Genomic DNA, 20,206 nt, shown 5'->3' on the forward strand with positions numbered 1-20,206 from the left:
CAAGTTAGCTTCAGAGACTGTAAAACATATGACAAGCAAGCATATGAAACTTATGAGAAGAAGGAAGGAAACCTTCATGGAGAATGTCTTAGAGAAAAGATCTTCAAACTCCTTATAAAGGGGGAAGCACACGAATTGCGCATCCATAGGCTTAAATCCACCTAATAAATCAGCAACATCGCTTTGCTGACTTAAGTTCTGCAACAAAAGATAAATTAATAGTTGGTCAATATTCTGTAAGAGATGCCCTGTATACAATATTTCATATTGGGAGAGACAGAGAGAACATACCAAGACAGTAAGTTTCTGGCCAAGTTTCGTGGCCAGATACTGCACAAGTGTTGTTTTCCCGGTACCCGTTTCACCAACCAAGAGAACAGGTTCATTAAACTTAACAGAGCAAGCTATTCTCTCAAGTACATGCAAAGAACTACGAATCTCAGCAAAAGGTTTCTTTTGGCTGTGTAACTACAAAATTCACATGGAAGTATCAAATAAAAAAGCTAATATGAAAGTAAACTAAATCAAGACAACGTCAAAATGTCTCCCACTTACAGCTATTTGAGTGCTTTGAAGAACAACTCGGCCAATTTTCAAATCTGTATGCAATTCCTGCAGTTCATATCTAAACAAATGAGATGCTGAATATGCCACCTAATCAAAAGAAATTTCACCAGAATCAAACTACAAACATAACCTGAATCATAGGTTTACTATGAGGATACAAACTCTCTGCTACTGAAGCTGGCACTGCCCACATCTTAGCAATGTCTTTCATGATAGTCAACCGGTTTTCAGCTGAAGTTGAAAAGGCTGCAAATATATCAACAGCCTGGGAACATGAAACAATGCTTCAGTTGCCAAGAGAGTATTTTATCAATTGACCCACAGAGGAAAGAAGAGGAAAAAGAAGCCAAAGACATAAGAATAAGCCAAACCTCTTGATATATGCAATTACACTCATAAGCTGACAAACCATCTCCACTGAAGCTAAAGCCTAAACCTAAGATTCGCTTGCACCATTTAAGAAGATCCCTGCCATTAAGAATCAATAGCTTCAATTATAATATTCCAAATGAAGTCAACATGCAAATTAGCAATGATAACAGCTTTAGATACCTTAATGAGAATCTGCTGAGATAACTAACAGCAGAATTTCTGGGGTGGAATCCCGCTAGTTGATGTACAGGAGAAGAGTTAACCCTTTCAAAGGTTTCTATAAGAGAAATCATTCAATACATAGGTAAAAATCATTCTATATGAAGCAATTAATTCACAACATGTATAACCCACCTATGAGTTTCTCAGAAATTGGCTCTAAATTTGGATACCAGGCTTTTATTATATTTTGCAAGTCCTCCTTACTTGGAGGCACAATCATCACTTTCCTCCAAAAAACACCAAGTTTTCCACCTGCTTCCAAAGAAAAACATCTTCTAATTCATATGAACAACACAATTTTTTTGTACATTTATATAATATTAATAATAAACACAATAGGCACTATAAAAAGTAAAATACTATGAAGGGGGGAAAAGATTGATTTACATTGGAAGGCAACAGGCAGGGTTAGGTGAATTTCTTCAAACCCATTCCCACCATGCCAATCAAACAGCCATTAGTATTCCTGTTCCATAACCAAGAGAAGACTACATTTATCCCAGCCCTACTTATCAAAATATATATATATACACCCCTGCCCTGCACCCACAATGAACTCTTCATCACCCCTCACCACCCCATTTGTCAAAGCAAAAGATTGGGTTTACAGTAATTAACATGGAACTGGGAAAACCAAAATGATGGTATAATCATAGTGTGGTTGGAGAAACAATATCCTCTTTGAAAGACAGAGGTTAAGCCCAAGAATAAGTGTCCTTGATAATTAATTAGGTTTTTTTTATTTTATTTGGTTTTTAAAGTCAATGGTATTTTAGTAACTCGTAATTGTTGGTTGTAGGTCATAGTTTTGGGCATGGGGTTTTATACATAGGTGTGTTATTATACTCAAACAAAGGGAAGTTGATCAATAAAATAGTGCGAGGATTGAGAATTGAGCCACATTGGCCTTATTGCTCTTTTCTTCTTCTTTTTCTCTCATTACTGCCTCCCAGGTTCAGTCCCATGTCTTGGTGCTTACTCTTCCTTAAAGATAGTTCCTTGTGCGTGCTATTGGGTTTCCATTCCTTGCCTCACACCAGATAAGAAGGCAAGGATCCAAAAGGGAGTTGGGGGGGGGGGGGGGGGGGGGGGCGCGGGGGCGGCGCATGGAACCCTTTCATAAGGCGAAGCAAGCTTTGATTACGCAAACCAAGGCCTTTGCAATAGACCCAGTGATTGGTAATAGCTGTGCTGTGTGTGCAGCATCCCTGTCTTTCTCTTTGATACCCCGGCCTTCTGAGTACTGTCCACAAACTGTGGACATTCAATATTAACTCCTGTAAACTCTTTGCAACCCTAAATCAATTATTTTCTCTTCCCTATAAAAAACAATAGTCATTCTTGAAACTTAACCCTTCTTTCTAAAGGTTCTAAACCAGAAATTCACAAATCCTCTCAACCCAAAGCCTACCACAAGTACACAAAGACAATTTCCACAATTTGTCCCAAGTCTCAACAGGAAGAAGCCTGTATAAGTTGGATAGAAAGGGGGAAAGTGAAAAGTAAGAGTGATGTACTGGATCTGCATTTGCAAAAAATTGAGTTGGGAAAGAAGAAAAATATTGCAATGAACTGAAGAGTATCATGAAATATGGTCCATTGAAGAAATCTTTGCATAAAGAATTTGAGAGCAGTTATAGAGGCAGTTCTACAGAAACCAAAAAAACATCTTGCAACAATTTTACAATAATTCCAAAAAGCCTCTATGCAGCCCAAATCTGTTCCATAGAAGGATTACTATCTTACCAGATCCCATATCCAATGGTAATAAGTCATAAGAAAAATATTGCAATGAACTGATGAATAACACAAAATATGGTCAATTGAAGAATCTTTGCATAAAGGATTTGAGAGCAGTTATAGAGGCAGTTCTACAGAAACCCAAAAAATATCTTGTAAGAATTTTACAATAATTCCAAAAACCCTCTATGCAGCCCAAATCTGTTCCATAGAAGGATTCCACACTTACCAGATCCCATATCCAATGGGAACTAATCATAATAAAAATTGGAGACATGTACACAAAGTCCAAGAATTGCAAAGAGTAACACACCTTCTGAACTGCGTGATATATCAAATCTAGAAGTTGAAATTGTGGAAAATAGTCGAAAACTTTCTGCCACCGTTATTTCCTGCAAATGTAAGAACAATGCTTCAACATTAAGGCACTACATATGTTTTATAAATTCAATTAAGCTAAAAGCAAAGTACATTAGACTATGGGGTTATAAAACAATTCATGCTGAAAAATGCCAAATAAGTAAACATTCAACTGGAATCATGAATCAAGAGAACAAAAAATTTGTCAATAAAGCAGAAGGAAAAAAATGACAAATCAATTATTGAAGCAGACACCATCCTCAGAAGCCTATCTTTCTCTTCTCTGTTTTTTTTTTTTTTTTTTTGGGTGGGGTGGGGGGGGGGGGGGAGGGGGGGTTGGATAGGTAACTTGCCCAAGCATACATGATAATTGTGACTTTTGTACCCTAATTATTTCCCTATTCATTGTGACTTGCACTACTTAGGTTACTTGTCAGAAAAATATCATGCAATTATGAAGATTAAATTAGCAAGTAAAATAAAAAATTATAGTATATAATATACTCACACATAAACAGCTCCTAGTAGACAACAATTACAATTACCATTAAAAGAGTTGAGTGGCATACATACTACTATGGCAACACTAAGTTTGATTCAAACACAGTTATGTAGCATTGGGGGTTACCATCTCAGATTAAGGACAGCCCTACAGGACCTTTTTTAAGCAATAAAAAGACAAGCAGTTACCTCCCCATGCCCATTTGAAAATGATTTTCCACCTTCCAGCAAAGGTAGTATGATGGATTGGACATCAGATGGTGCTTTGTCAACATCCTCAAATACAACCCAAAATCCATTCTGAACAGCCTGTGGAAAAGAAATTTTGAGGTTACCGTACATAAAAATCTCCAATTTTAAGGTATTACACAAATATTTAACTCTATATATTTATGTATGTTTAAACGAATTTTTGTAAAGAAAACAAACCTGGGTAAGTGACCCGGGCTGCCATCTAAATTCACCGGGTTGCTCTGTACAAACATAACTTCCCATTAAGGTTTTACCATCAATTTGATCATCCATGTGGATAGACAGAACTGTGGAACAGAGAGCAACAGAGAGGTTTTAGAGGTTTTTACTTTTTTGAATAAGTAATAAAATATATATTGAAAAGGCCATAAGAAAGACATAACTAAGTACAAAGAAGTACACAAAGGCGAACAGCCAACAAATTTCGAAAATAAAGAAGGAAGAATTATACTTGTTTGTGTGTGCAAGCACTTGTTTTTGTATCTAATATTTGAAACAGATAAGCTAATTAACAATTAGGTAATGTAGAATGAAATTTCTTAAAATCATAAAAGATTATGGATGTAAATCTTCTTTAGGACTAATATTATCCATTAAAACTAGGGAAATTTACACTTTTCCACCCTAAACTATACCCCATTTACACTTTGCCCCCTCAACAATCAAAATGCACGATCAACCCCCCAAATCGAAAACTTTCTAACACTTAAACCCCTGCCATTTCTTTTGTTGTTAAGCCAAAGGAATTTAGCATTAAAATACCAATTTATCACTCTACCATCTGTTTTTGAGAGAGGTAAATTGGTATTATAATACTTAATTCCGCCGTACTTGATACCAAAATAAAACGGCAATGGGGACATTGAAAAGAGTTATAACTTCCTGGGATCAATCATGCATGTCTATAGTTCAAGGGCAAAGTGTAAAATGGGGCATAGTTCAGGGTGGAAAAGTGTAATTTCGCCTAAAATATAAGATCAACATACAACAGGTAAAGAATTTTCATGCATTTTTAATCATTTCTTTGTCAAATTATGATTTATACAATATCAAAACAAAATTACCAACTAAAAATACAATATGAAAACAAAATCACATGCATACTATTTCTTGTCAGCAATCGTTTGCCATTGCCAAATACACATAACATCCACACGGACCACACTACATGTGACCTGTTATTGTGACTCACAATTCAATATTGAAGTCTCCCCTCAAGAGTTTTTATTGAGAAGTTTATATTGATTCCCTACTGCTTTTTTTTTTTTTTGATAGGTATTTCCTACTGCTTTTCTAAAACATTGAAACAAACAATGTTGACATATTACAGGATATAAAATTTGCTATACAACACTATATAAGAATCTAAATTTATAAGAAACAACATAAAGAATGCTGAATGATAACAAATTACTTAGCCAGGAATAGCCAACATAAACCTACTAAATGACTTCCTACAGAAATAAGTTTAGAGAAGTTCAGTCTCATTATTCTCGTGCACACATTAAATTCTGAGGGCTTCAAATTCAAGTACTGGGCTTCTGGAACCATATTTACTAGAGCATCAAACCCAATGAGGGACTCTTCTTTTTATTTTTTACAAGTTTTTGGGGAGTGTCTATTATACACACACACTTGCATACATAGTACACACCCCCAAAAACAAGGGAAATCGTGACTTCAAGTCACAATTTCGAAGTTTTAAATCATCACTTGAAGTCACAATTTCCCTTGTTTTTGGGGAGTGTGTGTACTATGTGTGCATTAAGTGACGTGCAATAGACATTTCCCTTTTTATAAAAGTAACAGTTTTATTTAAAGAAAATGAAAAGTATGTACCCAAGCATACAAGGTGTACACCTGGGTAGCAAACAACAACCAGGTAAAAACTACAGCAATCAAGAAATTTCACCATATTAGGAAATAAAAAAAGGCCAGTTAATGAAGCTATCCAGTCATACAACAATGGTAATAGAATCATTTTCAGTTCTGTAAGAGTTTGGTAATAATAATTTGGAGCCTTTTTTTATTGTCCCCTCTCCTATAGGGAAAAACAAATCCAAAAAAACTAAACAGGCTGAACTAAACCAAACAGACCTGAGGTAAAACAGTACCAAAGATGCTAACAACTAACCCACTGAACAAGACATAAACAAATGGGCCAAGCACTACGAGTCTAAGGAAAACCAAACTTTAATTAAATAGTAGAGCATCCAACCCAAAAGCACAAGCTAATAGATGAAGAAGCCAAACTAGAACATACCCCCGTAACCAAGCTCACACAGCCAATGTGAGACACTTTCTTTCACAATATTTAGATCTATTTCCATACAATGCTATAAGCAGCATAAAATGAAAATTCACTTCCAAAATTAAATATATCTAATGAAATAAATCCAAAAGGTAAAACAGAAGTCCAAATGAACCGACTGCAAGTACAATGGGGAAGAAAAGAAAGGACATACCTTGGTTCCTACTATCCTGGGCCAACTTGTGAATAAGAGCAGATTTCCCAGCGCCAGCAGGACCATATAGAAGAACAGGCCACTTTTGACTTACTGCCAACATAACCATCTCAAAACTTTTCTTCACAGCAGATGTCAAAAAGAACATATTTCCAACTGATGTATCCTCCCTGAATATATAAAATAAATGATCAAACGCGAACATGAAAAACCAACAGAACTATGAAGTAGGTGACACGCTATCAATAATATTTTAGGTTGGGGCGAGCAAACACAAACACACCCAAATTTATACTAAAGAAAAATTAGAAATACTAATGCACATGTTGCAAACAGATTCCAAAACCTTTTTTTAACAAGAAAAATAAGAGATCATTTCTAAATCCTACCCTGTAGCAAGCCTTTTACTCCGAGTTGGTAGTTCAATCTCATCAACCTGTGAAGAAGAAATGGCCAGAGAACAAAGGCCAGAAGAATAAAGACAGTTCTCTTGGTTGAAATCAATGCTTCTACTAGGAGAACTCAACTCATTTTGTTCAGATGACTTAATATACAAACCAGCCTTCTCCAGTGATGTATCTTGACAGAACTCCTTCCAGCTGAAAAGGGCAAAAGCGAAATGAATATAAATATATATATATATATAAGCTGTTCAAATTTTAATTTGAGAATTAACAATTTGCTCAAAGAGTTAGACATAACCAACCGCAAAAAACATGAGAATGCTTCTGTGGCCCCAATACTAAAGTGTGGAGTTGGTATGTGGCTTGTTTTCAGAATGACTGATAGTATCTGTATCCCACACCATTTAATGTCTGCAATAACAGTATTATCTGCAGCACTGCTGCTCAGGTCAGGATTGGAGGTCTGCTTTACAAGATCCAAGAAACAGGACCAGTTCCAGTTCCTAAGTTTAGAAAAGATTTCTGAATCCACGAGGAGGAGGCGGTAAGATGTCCGAGCAGCACATAATATACGAGTTCCAACCTGACAAAACAAAATATAATTCAAATGTAGAGACAAAAACAAAAAATTGCCCATGAAATAATTATTTCTTTTTTGAGAGAGAGAGAGAGAGAAAAAAAAATTAATGGCATGTGCTGCTCAAAATAATACCAACATTGATTCCTCTGAGAAAGTTCAATTAACATACCTTACCACACAGCCAAGGATTTTTTCCTTCCTTTGAAATGCGCTCAAAAGGAGGGGGAGCAAATTCGAAATATTTTAATATAGACCTGCACCAAGTAACCAGAACATATTTAGTGTAAAAGCATAAAAATAAAATTCCTCAAACTAAAATCAAATATCCAATGAGCAACCTTGTAGCACATCCAATAACATTCAAATATCAAACAGTTCAGAAATTGCGTAGCAAAATGCATACATAACTCAACCAGATATAAATAGCCACTGCCTGACCTATATCATTTTTTCACTTCTCTAAACTCTAGGATCCATCTAGAGGGTTAGCCTTTGCCATAAAAAGGAGGGTGAAATTTTTAATTAAATGCAATGGTTAAAGAATTACACAAAAAGCACGTCAGCTTACCCCAATAAAAAAGGAGCCAAGTCAAGGGTGCGACAGAAGGCCAAGCAAGCAAGCTCATGAAGATCGAGACGCCTACCAGCTTGATTGTAGTGCTCAATTACCGAAAAAACTTCATTCAAATCTTCCTCTTCTTCGACCTCCACTGACATGTCATTCGCATTGGACTTGCCCAGATGCCAAAGCAAGCCCACAGCTTTGTCCACTATCTTTCTGGCTATCGAGCGAAAGCATCCCATCAAAGGAATGGTATAATTTGGGTGCAGAAACACCTCCCCCAGCACCTTTACCACCTCCTCTTCTGTCACAATGTCTCCCTGCACAAACCCAAATGAAAAAAAAAAATGTAATACTAAAACAAACAAACAAAAATCATTCAAATTAAAATTTTCAATTAGTTCAACTAGCTCTCTCTTAGAGTTATTCCTAAGTAACCAAAATCCCATATAGATGTCCAAAATTCATCTTATTCCAGCCAAAACCAAAAAAAAAAACACAAAATTTTGAAATTTACATATCTCCAAACCTCAATTTAGCTAAACCCCACAATTTCTCCAACCCAAAACAAAAAGCAGCAAAATTTTGCAATTTTCTCAGCAACCAAACAAAGAGAGGGAGTTACCCCACTAGCAAGCAAATCAAACTGCGGGAAAGACCGAAGCTCTGGGCAACGATCAAGGAACCTTTGGAGTGAAAATTGAAGACTGAAACTACCATCCATGGCCATTGTATTTTGATCACAGTGCCTTCGTGTATGTATATATATATATAAAAATATATATATTGAGAAAATAGATATGTATTTGTTTGTATAAACTACAAAATTTCACAGACCAGAAGTAGAAGCGATTTGAATCAAGCTCTGGTCTTTCTGGTTCCAACTTTCAATTTTGAAAGTGAAAAGTTAGGGTTTAAGGGTTTCTTCTTCTTTCAGGGGTTTCTTCTAGGGTTTTAGAGAGCGAATGTTTAGGGCATGAGTATTTTCATTTTGTGTGTTATATATAGGGGGCTTGGCTGGCTTACTTGACGACGTGGCTGCGAAGTCGAGGATTGGGTTTGCGTTTTTAACGAGAGAGCGCTTTTAATAAAGATCGCATAGAGTCGAGATTTAAACAACCGATTCTTTTACATTCACCATACCTAAATTAACCTCATGCTTTTTCTTTACAAATTGTCAAAGTAGTCGCGGCGGTACCGCACAACTTTTTTTTTTTTTTAGGTAAACTTTTGGTTACAATTTTATATACCATATTTTAATTTAGTCTCTAACTTCTCTTTCAAAAAAAAAATTTAGTCTCTAACTTTTTAATTTTGTCAATTTAGTTACTAACTTTTTGGTATCGTGTCAATTTAATCCCTTCTGTTATTTTTTTATAAAAATTAATAACGTATTTAATGGCCAAAATAAAAAATTAGCTTTCATAGATGTGATAATACACTAAAATTTTATTTTGGCTATTTTTCACGTTATGAATTTTCATTCAAAATATAACAGCATTGATTAAATTGACACAATTGAAATATTAGGGATCAAATTAAAATATGATATAAAGGATAGAGACAAAATATGTAATTTACCCTTTTTTTCACATTGTCCTAAATTGGAATTATATTGTTTGTTCTAATTGAATTGCAAAGAATATTTAAAAATTAGAGGGGAAAAAAAAAGAAAAAGAAAAAAAAAAGTCAACTCAAAAGCTTGAAACAATGCAAATTAAAGAAACCAAAAAATTACTTTATCTTTTTTAGACAGTTTCAACCTATGACATCTACTCCTGAATTGTGCATGTATACGTAATTTATGGACAGTGTGACTTGAATTTATGGCTAATTAGTGGTTGTCATACCATTGTTACATCAGCCAAATAAGGATGGAACCAAAACTTGGAGTTAGGGGGCGACTCTACTACTAGCTACGTACGATAACTCTAGCCTCCAACTTTGCTACTTAACACACTAAGGGTTTTTTTTCGATCTTTGATGTGTGTGTTTGCTACTAAGTAAGGACAAAATTATTTTGTTGAAAATTTTTTAAAGGGCCAGGTTATTTGTTTTGGGTAAAATTTATTGGTTAGGCTTAATATTTTTTAGTTTTGCTATTGGTAATTTTTGTTGTTACACTAATTTTTTGGGCTTGTATATTTTGTTTTAGATTTTAAATCTATACATTTTTTTTATGGCCTTTAAAAGGAGAAAAATGTTAAAGATACAAACTTTTTTATAAATTAATGATGTGGTAAGTGGTATTAGTAAGTAAAAAATGATATAATTATATTTTCTCTAAGTTTTGCCTACTTATATATATATTCAATTCATAAACTTATTTTTTATGTATAATTTTAAACTACAAAAAATCAAAATTTAAACATTTGATTGATGATATAGCTATTGATCTATGATCCTTTTAAAATTTTGCAAGTATGGAAGATATAAGCAGAAAATTTAATTAAATTGTGGATTTGTCAAAACTCACATTTAGTAAAAAAAAATATTGAATGAAGCCATAGCCTTAGTCTACAACTAAGTTTGTTGCCAAATTGTAAATTCCAATTAGCTAAATTGGTAAAGTTTCTGATGGTTGAATAAGAAATTTAAGGTTTAATTCCCGTCTACACTAAAAATTAATTGGTGTCTTGGTTTGATAACAAAAAGTTATTATCAGGAGCGAACGCTATAGGTTGAAACTTTCTTAAAAAAAAAAAAAGTTTGTTGCCAACTTTGTCCAAAGTAAATTATGTGGGGGCTAAAAAAAATTTAGGCTTATCACAAAGTTTTTTTAAGGATAAAAAAATCATAAATTTTTAAAACTTATACATAATAATAATTATTTTTTTAAAACCAAGATGGTCCTGTGACCACCTTAGACTCTACGTGGAGTCGCCAGTGATTCTAAGAATCTTCTTCCCCATCTAAACACTCATACTTTACATCATAAAATAAATGTGGCCAAGGCAGAATTACTTGGAATTGCCTATTAAGCAGGTTATCTATTCTCCTTCATGATCTAGATCAAGGTAAAACAAAAACAGATCATGCTCGCAAGAACTAGTGAAAAATGTTACAATAACTGAAATAAAGCATTATGATATAGTAATTTGCTAGAACATTATGGTATTGATATGATCTCTACAAGAAAACTAAGCAAAAATTCTTCTACCAAATTGCATAAATTTATTGATGATATAACTATTATATTGTTAGTCACAATTTCTTGAAATTAATTAGTGGGAAAATATGTTTTCATCCAGTCCATTTAGGAGAATGTTATTGTACTGCTTGCATGAGAAAAAGGAATGCCACAAAATTAAGGGTATAGATTTTTATATTTATTATTAATAGATTTCTTTTAAAAGAGAGAGAAAGGAAGTCCTCAGACTTGATAATTATGTTCAAACCTTTAGGATTATCATACTTTCCAACAAATTCCTTCAATTCATCAAACCAAAGGCATAAAGAGAAGCAACTTCCAAGAGTTTTGTTTGCCATTTAACACGATTTTAGTAACTATTTTATTAGTTGACATGTTTTTTTAAACATTTTAGTAAACTAGCATCTCGACTTTCTTAGACTCAAGTTCAATGAATGAACTTGAGTCTCATACACTTGATTTTGATGCTTTGGCAGAGGCTGATGCGGAAATTTTATACACGTAGAACTCAAGTCTAAGACAAAAGTTCTATTTTGGAGAAAAAAGGAGAAGAAGAAGAAAGAAGAAAGAAGAAAGACAAAAGAAGAAATAAGAAAAAAGAAGAACAAAGAAGAATCTAAGAAGAACAAAGAAAGCAACAGACAAAACTTGGACTCATCAATGCTGCGAGAGTGGGAGACATAGGCGTGGGTGGTGCTTCGGAGCTTGGCGTTGGGTTTTGTTTTGAGGGTGAGAAGCGGAGCTTGGCATTGGGTTGGGTTTTGCAAGTGAGAGGTTCACGGAGATGACAAATTTGTTGGGTTTGGTCTTCAAGAAACTCGAGTCTTAAAGATCCCTTGTGGATTTTTTCTTTCACATTAACTTGGAACTCGAATCTCAAAGACTTGAGTTTCTTCATTTAACTTGAGCTCAAGATGCTAGTTTACTAAAATGTTTCAAAAATATGCCTACTAAAATCATGCTAAATGGCAAAAAAAAAAAAAAAAAAAAAAAATCCCAACTTCCAAGGACAATTCAAGTTGAACATTTTTGCAAACTTGGAATATCGAAAGAATAGAAGGCTTTGCCAACCATGAGCAACCTGCTCCGGAGACATATTACACTTTCAGACAAGTGTGAGCTTTGCAATCTCCATTCGGAAGACCCGCTGCATGCTGTGTGGTTATGCAGCAAAGTGGAAAGCACTTGGAGTTCGTTTCAGTGTTTCAACCGTGCTACCTTCCCCCGTCCCCAAAGCTTTAGCGACTTACTAGCTATTTTTTTGTAGGTCAAGGAAGATTATAGAAAGGAAGTTTTCACTATCACAGCTTGCCTCCTGTGGAATCGGAGAAATGCTATTCACTTCGGCAGACCCGTGCTCCCTACGGCCCAACTTCTGTCCAAGGCAGGCAACTTGCTGCAAGATTTTCTGGCGGTCCAGGAGGTTGATTCTGTTCAGCCCTCTCTCCCCACGGTGCAACATTGGAGAGCACCTGAATCAAGTTATCACAAAATCAACTTTGACGCTGCTACATTCAGGAAAACACATTCGGCTGGCCTTGGAGTGGTTGTCCGTGACTGGAGGGGTGAATTTGTTGGTGCTCTGTCTGCCCCTGTGTCGCTGTCCCTATCAGTTGCTGATTTGGAAGCTTTAGCGTGCCGCAAAGCTGTCGAATTTGCTGCTGAACTTGGTCTACAGAAGGTGATTTTCGAAGGAGACTCAGCAATGGTCATCAGTGTTTTAAACCAGGATAATGCTGCCCTCTTTTCATTCGGTGTCGTCATTGAAGACATCCGTATTCAAGTTTTAGCTTTTCAGTCTTTTGCCTTCAATTATGTTGGTCGCTCTTGTAATTGTGTGGCTGACTCATTAGCAAAAAAAGCAAAAGGCTTTAGGGGTGCTCAGGTTTCCACCCGAGGACATAGTTCCAGTATGCATTGAGTTGTGACACTTGAATCTGTGGCCGATTGCCGTTGTTGTACCATTAATTGTTATTTCAGCCAAATATACAAGAGGGGGAAAAAGATACTTCCTGAAAAATTTTCATAAAATAAACTGACCAAAATTGACAATTACCAAATAGAAAATTAATGAAATGTGCAGGCATACACGATTTATGTGTATTGTCACACTTGAATTATTGGCTAATTAGTACCATTGTTACAAATATACAAGAGAAATAATTAATAAAGGAAGCTGGAAGACAATTTCTTGAAAAAAATTCATAAAATAAATTGCATAACTGAAATTGACACTTTACAATATAGAAAATGGCAAAACTTAGGTACAGTACTTAATTGTTGTTCCTTAAATTCCCCTTTTAAGATTCTGTCATGTGAATTTTTTATTATAGGACTAAAGTGTATTTTTTAGTTAAGTAGACACATGGCTCAACCTTAAGTGGGAAACCTAAGGAACAGCACTAAGATATTATATCTAAGTTTTGTCCTATAGAAAATATACCAAATTATAGCCTCTTGTGATCAATAGCTAGCCTCTTGTCATCTAAGTGTTTGTTCCACATCAATAGGCATCTTTAAGTTTAAATTAAACTAGTCGCTAACCCGTGCGATGCACGGAAAAACTATTGACTTTGAAAAAAAAAATCCAACAATGAGTAAATAGACATTTTGCTAGATAATATTTTTTTTTCAAAAAAATGAAGAAATATTTAACTTTTATACTTTTCCATAGTTTAGAAGTGTTGTCTAACATTGAACGTTATTGAGTTGCAAATGCATAGTTACCGAAATCTACAAAGTAATTTACAATTCTTAAATTAATAAAGCAAAACTCCCAATAGTTATATATACACACACAAACTCAAACCTAATATAAATTGCAAATATATAAACAAAGACCATGGTATGAGGAAGACACACTAAGTTTCAAATTTGAGTAGCAATATGACTTTCTCGTAATAATAACAATATAGACAATTTAAAATATGGAACAATATTAAAATTATAATACCTAATTCCATTATCTTTTATGTTGAATCCAAACAAATAATTTATCGACCAAAAATCACAGCTTTTAATAGGAAAACAAAAAATGACATGGACCTAAATAAAAAGCATTTAAGGTGAAGAATTATGATCAACCCCAAGACTTAAAACTTCAAAATTTTTATTTCAAAACCAAACCAAATTCAACAAATTTATATATAGCATACTAGATAAAAATTTATCGTTCCCTAGGCTGGAAGACATAGGTTGCAGCTTTGATTTTTCTCCAAAAAAAATAGAGATACTTTTATCTACCATGTACAATATAAAAAAATAATTAGTAGAAATTTCAACCTAAAAACCAAACCCACGAAAATAATGTCAATATAAATATGAAAATTAACCCAAATACTCAAAAGAAAATCAATTCTAAACATAACAAAAGAATAAAATAGAAAGAAAATCTTAGATATAAACAAATATCCACAAATGTTGAATTGAAATTTTATTAATAATAACAATAAAAAAAAAATTCAACATAAAATTCATTAATCAAAGAAGAAAGTTAGTTTCTGTTTTTTGCTTTGGTTATATATATATATATATATATAGATTATCAATGTTTGAGTTTGAGTTTAAGTTGGACTTATTAGAGAAATAGCGTTTGACTTTAGTTTCTGTTTTTTGCTTCGGTATATATATATATATATATATATATATATCTAATACAATGTTTGAGTTTAAGTTTAAGTTGAACTTATTAGAAAAATAAAGTTTCATTCCTTATTAAGTTTGGATTAAACAAAAATAATGATAATGATGAATTTAAGTTTAAGTTGGATTTGTTAAAGAGATAGAGTTTCATTTCTTGTTAAATTTGGACTAAACAAAAATAATTTTATTTAAATAAAATGATAATTTTATTTAAATATTGTGTTGACGTAGAAAATTGTGAGAGTTTCAGAAGTATCGGTTATATATATATATATATATAGATAATAGTAAATAAAAGATAGAATTTCACTCCTTATTAAGTTTGGACTAAACAAAAATAATTTTATTTAAATAAAATAATAATTTTATTTAAATATTGTGCTGATGTGAAAAATTATGGGAGTTTCAGAGGCTTCGGTTATATAATATATATATATATATATATGAGATGTAGTTTTCTAGTAGTCCATAGTTCCAAATGACTTCAATAAAGCAATCTACTTAGAATTCTTAGAATCTTCTTCCCCATCTAAGCACTCAACCTTTACATCATATAACAAATGTAGCAGAGGCCGCCTTGCTTCAAAGTCCCTATTTAGTAGGTTCTCCTTCATGATCTAGAACAAGGTAAAGCAAAAACAAAATATTAATTAATTGTTCACAAGAACTAGAGAAAATGTTACAATAATTAAGCAAAAGCATGATGAGAGAGATCAATAACATACCTTTAGTAATTCTCAGGGAGCCCTGCGAATTCTAGTGGTACATTACTCCCTTGGCTTCACAGCTTATAAGGCAGCAAGTGGGGAGGTTTTTCCTTCGACGTGGGACTCCAAAGGATGCGGTGTAAAAGGCTACAAGGCAAAAAGCCCTTGTTCCAAAGATCCGTCCATCCAAGGAACCTACACTTGATATCCAAACATGTTGTCCCTAATATAAAAAGTAAACAACAACGTATCTAAAATACTAATAAATCAAACAAAAGAAGATACAATGAAACAATCATTTTCTAAACCCAAAAATGAGAAAAGCCACAATTCAAAAAAAAAAAAAAAATTGGTTAGCACTTGTCTCATAAGGCACAACATAAAAAAAATAGAATTAAAGGCCCAAGTCTTCTATTTTTATATATAGTATGGAGTTTTTAACTAAAATTCAAGGTAAACCGAACAGGTTTAAGGCAACTTTGATTTTAATTCCATCCATTTTCATCTTTCCATCAATTTTCGTTTATAGATATCACCCTTAAATACCAGCTAAGAATATATTGTATAGTAGTATTGCAAATTAAAGCATGCCAATTTAGTTATTAAAAAATTACAAGTTTAAATAAATAGAAAAAAACTATAAAAAATTAAAACTAATTATAAAAAATTTAAATAAATAAATAAAAAAAAAAAAAAACTCTACTTCTTTCCTTATTGAATTTTGTTGACATCCAACGTGAAATCTGACAAGTGACAACCCCACATCTTCAAACAGTTTAGCGCTTAGGGGTATAGAAGCTGAGGAAATTTCACAAACATAAATTGTTCCGAGTAATTGAAATTGACAATAACCAAATAGAAAATACAAACATATCGATGGAAGAAGATCTATCATAAACTGTTGTGATCCAGATGTCATCTAAGCCTTTTCCACATCAATCATTCTTCCAATCAATTTTAAAATTTGTTGTCTGGTAGTCCACAGCTTTATAAGACTTCAACAAAGCACTCCACTTGGAATGTTTAGGATCTTCTTCCTTATCTATCTTCTCAACCTTTACCTCAAATAAGGACTCATGTTGATGTAGCCCTTCTGATTTGAATAGCTTCTTAAGTAGCTTCTCATCCAGGACCTATATAACAAGGTAAAGCAATAACACAAAATGATGTTCACAAGAACTCAGAGATTATGGTACATAATTGTGTAAAAGCATGATGTGAGAGATAGAGAGGATCAATAACATACCTCAAGAAATTTGCTGGACCTTGACAATATTGATAGAGTCTCTACAGAAAAATCAAGCAGAATTCTTTCTACCAAATCTGAAGAACTCATTGAAGATATAATAACTATTGCTGGCCTCAAGTCCTTGAGATCAATTCCCGAAGAAAGCACCCTTTCATTCAATCCATCTAGTAGAATGACTTTGCCCTAGTAGGGAAAAAAGAAATGCACCAGAATTAAAGATATACATATATTATTTATAAAAACTTAAAAAATTCAAAAGAAAAGAGAAAATATGTACCTCAGAGTGGATAACCAAGTTTAAACCTTCAGTACTATTAAACTTTCCAACAAGTTCCTTCAATTTATCAAACCATAGAGTGATACAACTTCCAAGATCCAATTCAAGCTCAACTTCTTGCAAACTTGGAGCATTGAAAGAATGGAAGAGACATTTATTCAATCTGTACTGAAGTGAAACTAAATTGGGGGTATCAACTTCCACCACCTCAAGATCTGTACACTTCTCTAATTTGAGCATCTTAAGCGTTTGTGAAGAGATTTTGATACTTGCCATCTTGCATGTTGAGATTTCCAAGACCTCAAGAGTGGGAAACTTTGAACTTAAGCTCTGAAGCAACTCAATTGTCCTGTTACTAAGCCCAACTAGTTCAAGTCTTTTCAAATTTTTACAAGCTTCCAAGTAAATATCACAATGCACATTCACTGATTGCAATCGGTAGGAATCCTTACTCCAGTAGTAAAAGGTTTGTAAACTTGGTGCTTTAATTTCAATCCTCGAAACCTTTCTTCTAGCATATACATGAAGCAAGTTAAGCCGAAGAAGATTTGACACCTTTAAATGTTTGAGACCATGACAGCATATTAGTCGAAAATCCTCAATCAAAGGGCATCTTAGTGTCAGATTCTGAATTACCTGCTCATCTAGACGAACATTATTCAAAACCAAAGTTTTCAGATGACAAAATTTGAACTCATTACAAGGCTCTAACTTGCAAAATTTTAACCGGAGCTCAGTTATTGTTTTGGCCTCAAGCACTACCTGAGGTAAACTATAATATATCGGTTTTCCAGATTCATTTCCATCACTAAAATGTATTATTGACAAGAAGAGACCCAGTGCCTTGACTTTTCTCTCAGTTGCAATGGTTAACCATTCAACAACACGAGGCAACAGCAGCTCCTTGTCATGGTAGGTTAACTGAAGAGCGAATTCCTCTACACTTGAGTCGCGGCTACGAAGGGTTTTATCTATGTAAGTCATGAAAGCATTCTTCTTCATCCTGATTCTTCTGTTTTCTTCTGGAGAGTTATCGGGGCTTTCACTGCTTCTTGCATCGAAATTCCATTCGTTAAAAACAACACAAGGGAATGAAGCCCATGCACGTTGCCAAGTCTTGGACAAAACACTAGTTCTGGCTGCAGCTTTAGTGTCATGAAGATGAGAGAGGATTTCGTGAATAATGGGTTCTGGCAAAACAGATATCCGATCATCACCTTCTTGTTTGTTTTGTTTCCTTTGTCTTTCCATATTGAAAGTTTTCTTGCTCACAAAGTAATTAACTCAGCGTTCCAGAACTTGAAAGTTGTAAATTCTTGGAGTTGGACAAACATATATATCATCCACACACACAAAAAAGAGTTATAGCTTGAGATTAGTCACCATAGTTGAAGGCATACATACCTGCTTGAGAATTGCAGAGTTCTATCTTTGAGGTTTCTTGTTTCTTTTGTGATTGTGTTTGCGGAGCTTCCTCTGTTTGTAGGCACTTAAAAAAGGCCATCTAAAGTGTTTGTCTTCGACTAGGATTTGGTTTAAAAAATAACTTTAAAGTTAGAAAATAAAAATAAATAGATAGGTTTATACGGTGGCCCGTGTCAGTGAGACACTTGTACGCTTCTGCAAATAAAACAATATAAACTCCGGTCTTCCCATGGCCTTATCAAATCTGGTTTTTCCAGAAGATTACACGGTTTTTTTTTTTTTTTTCCCCAAAATTTTTTCCTTTTTTTTGGTTAAAATTTTTTTTCCTTTACTTTTTTTTTTTTTTTTTAGACACAAACATATGTCATCTTGGTGAAATTTTTTGTAACCAAAAAAAAAAAAAAAAAAAAAGATTCTTTAAAAGAAAAAGGATAATGTCAAAGACAATGTAAGAAAGCAAATTTCTAGCAAACCGAGGATTAAAGTTATCGTCAGGACCTCTCTACCATGGTACTTCACATCCTGCTTGATCTTAATGAATGAAACTCAAGGTATGGAGGAAGGGCAACAGAATATGCAGTTACCACGAATAGTGTAGTCAAAGGCGAGCCGGGTGCTCGCCTAGGTGCCCGGGTGAGGCGAGGTGCCACTAAGGTGCCTCAAAGGCTCTAAGGCGAGGCGCCTTTAGTGAGGCGCTCGCCTTTAGAGCCTAGGCGAGCAAGGCAACCGCCTTAAGCCATGAAAAAGGCGCTAAGATGAGAGCCTCAAGTTTATTTTTTATTTTTTTTATTTAATTTTTTTTTTTTTTTTTTATAGAAGTTGGTTGTGAAACCTATTTTTAGACTATTAATTTCAAAAGGCAAGTTATAAAACCTATTGTTAGTAATTTACAAATTTGTTTTGTAAGACATTGTTATATAGAAGCTTATTGTAAAACGTATTGTTAGAACTAACTAATAGAGCCTAAACCATGTTAATCCTATTTTGAAATAATTTGATAGACCTAATTTCTTCATGCTACACATTGAAAAACACTTCATTATAATACTATAATACACTAGGTACATATGATTTAAGTTCTATATGTATAATAAATTTATTAAGAATTTGGTGTCTCGCTTTACTCAGGCTAGTGCCTTTTTGTTCCCTCATGCCTCAGGCGATACAAGGCCTTGGCACCTTAAGGTCACCTTTTGCCTTTGACTACCTTGACCACAATTAATTTTAAGAACTTAACCCCTTCCCCACCCAAAAAAGGGAAAAAGGGGAAAAGGGCAAGGCATTGTTCATACCAACCAAGAAGATGGTGGTCCAAGTGAAAAGCATAGAAGCAGCTGAAGGCACCTATGTGAACAAAAGGAATTATTCTTAGAATCTTCTTCCCCATCTAAGCACTCAACCTTTACATCATATAACAAATGTAGCAGAGGCCGCCTTGCTTCAAAGTCCCTATTTAGTAGGTTCTCCTTCATGATCTAGAACAAGGTAAAGCAAAAACAAAATATTAATTAATTGTTCACAAGAACTAGAGAAAATGTTACAATAATTAAGCAAAAGCATGATGAGAGAGATCAATAACATACCTTTAGTAATTCTCAGGGAGCCCTGCGAATTCTAGTGGTACATTACTCCCTTGGCTTCACAGCTTATAAGGCAGCAAGTGGGGAGGTTTTTCCTTCGACGTGGGACTCCAAAGGATGCGGTGTAAAAGGCTACAAGGCAAAAAGCCC

General features: G+C 34.1%; 2 protein-coding genes across 5 annotated transcripts in view; both read right to left on the minus strand.

Moving 5' to 3' along the window:
* LOC111993412 (midasin) overlaps positions 1–8,995 on the minus strand; it is a 41,664-nt gene extending 32,669 nt beyond the window's left edge. For all 4 annotated transcript variants that reach the window (XM_065773879.1, XM_024025247.2, XM_024025248.2 and 1 more), the window contains exons 1-16: positions 8,651–8,995; positions 8,032–8,345; positions 7,633–7,717; positions 7,186–7,466; positions 6,869–7,078; positions 6,480–6,649; positions 4,192–4,301; positions 3,952–4,071; positions 3,215–3,293; positions 1,294–1,413; positions 1,120–1,216; positions 939–1,035; positions 698–832; positions 556–612; positions 292–468; positions 73–198 (exon numbers count right to left, since the gene is read on the minus strand). In XM_065773879.1, coding sequence (XP_065629951.1) covers positions 73–198; positions 292–468; positions 556–612; positions 698–832; positions 939–1,035; positions 1,120–1,216; positions 1,294–1,413; positions 3,215–3,293; positions 3,952–4,071; positions 4,192–4,301; positions 6,480–6,649; positions 6,869–7,078; positions 7,186–7,466; positions 7,633–7,717; positions 8,032–8,345; positions 8,651–8,755 — 2,283 coding nt within the window. In that variant the 5' untranslated portion in view covers positions 8,756–8,995. The remainder of the gene's footprint in view (positions 1–72; positions 199–291; positions 469–555; positions 613–697; positions 833–938; positions 1,036–1,119; positions 1,217–1,293; positions 1,414–3,214; positions 3,294–3,951; positions 4,072–4,191; positions 4,302–6,479; positions 6,650–6,868; positions 7,079–7,185; positions 7,467–7,632; positions 7,718–8,031; positions 8,346–8,650) is intronic.
* A 6,320-nt stretch (positions 8,996–15,315) lies between these two features.
* LOC111993441 (F-box/FBD/LRR-repeat protein At2g26030) lies at positions 15,316–18,302 on the minus strand. The gene is made up of 4 exons (XM_024025275.1): positions 17,052–18,302; positions 16,772–16,957; positions 16,587–16,658; positions 15,316–15,435 (listed from the first exon to the last, which is right to left on the minus strand). The coding sequence occupies exons 1-4, from the start codon at positions 18,300–18,302 to the stop codon at positions 15,316–15,318; spliced, it is 1,629 nt and encodes a 542-aa protein (XP_023881043.1).
* Positions 18,303–20,206: the final 1,904 nt, after the last annotated feature.

The sequence above is a fragment of the Quercus suber genome, unplaced genomic scaffold (assembly GCF_002906115.3).
Source record: "Quercus suber isolate HL8 unplaced genomic scaffold, Cork oak 2.0 scaffold_82, whole genome shotgun sequence".
Lineage (NCBI taxonomy): Eukaryota > Viridiplantae > Streptophyta > Magnoliopsida > Fagales > Fagaceae > Quercus > Quercus suber.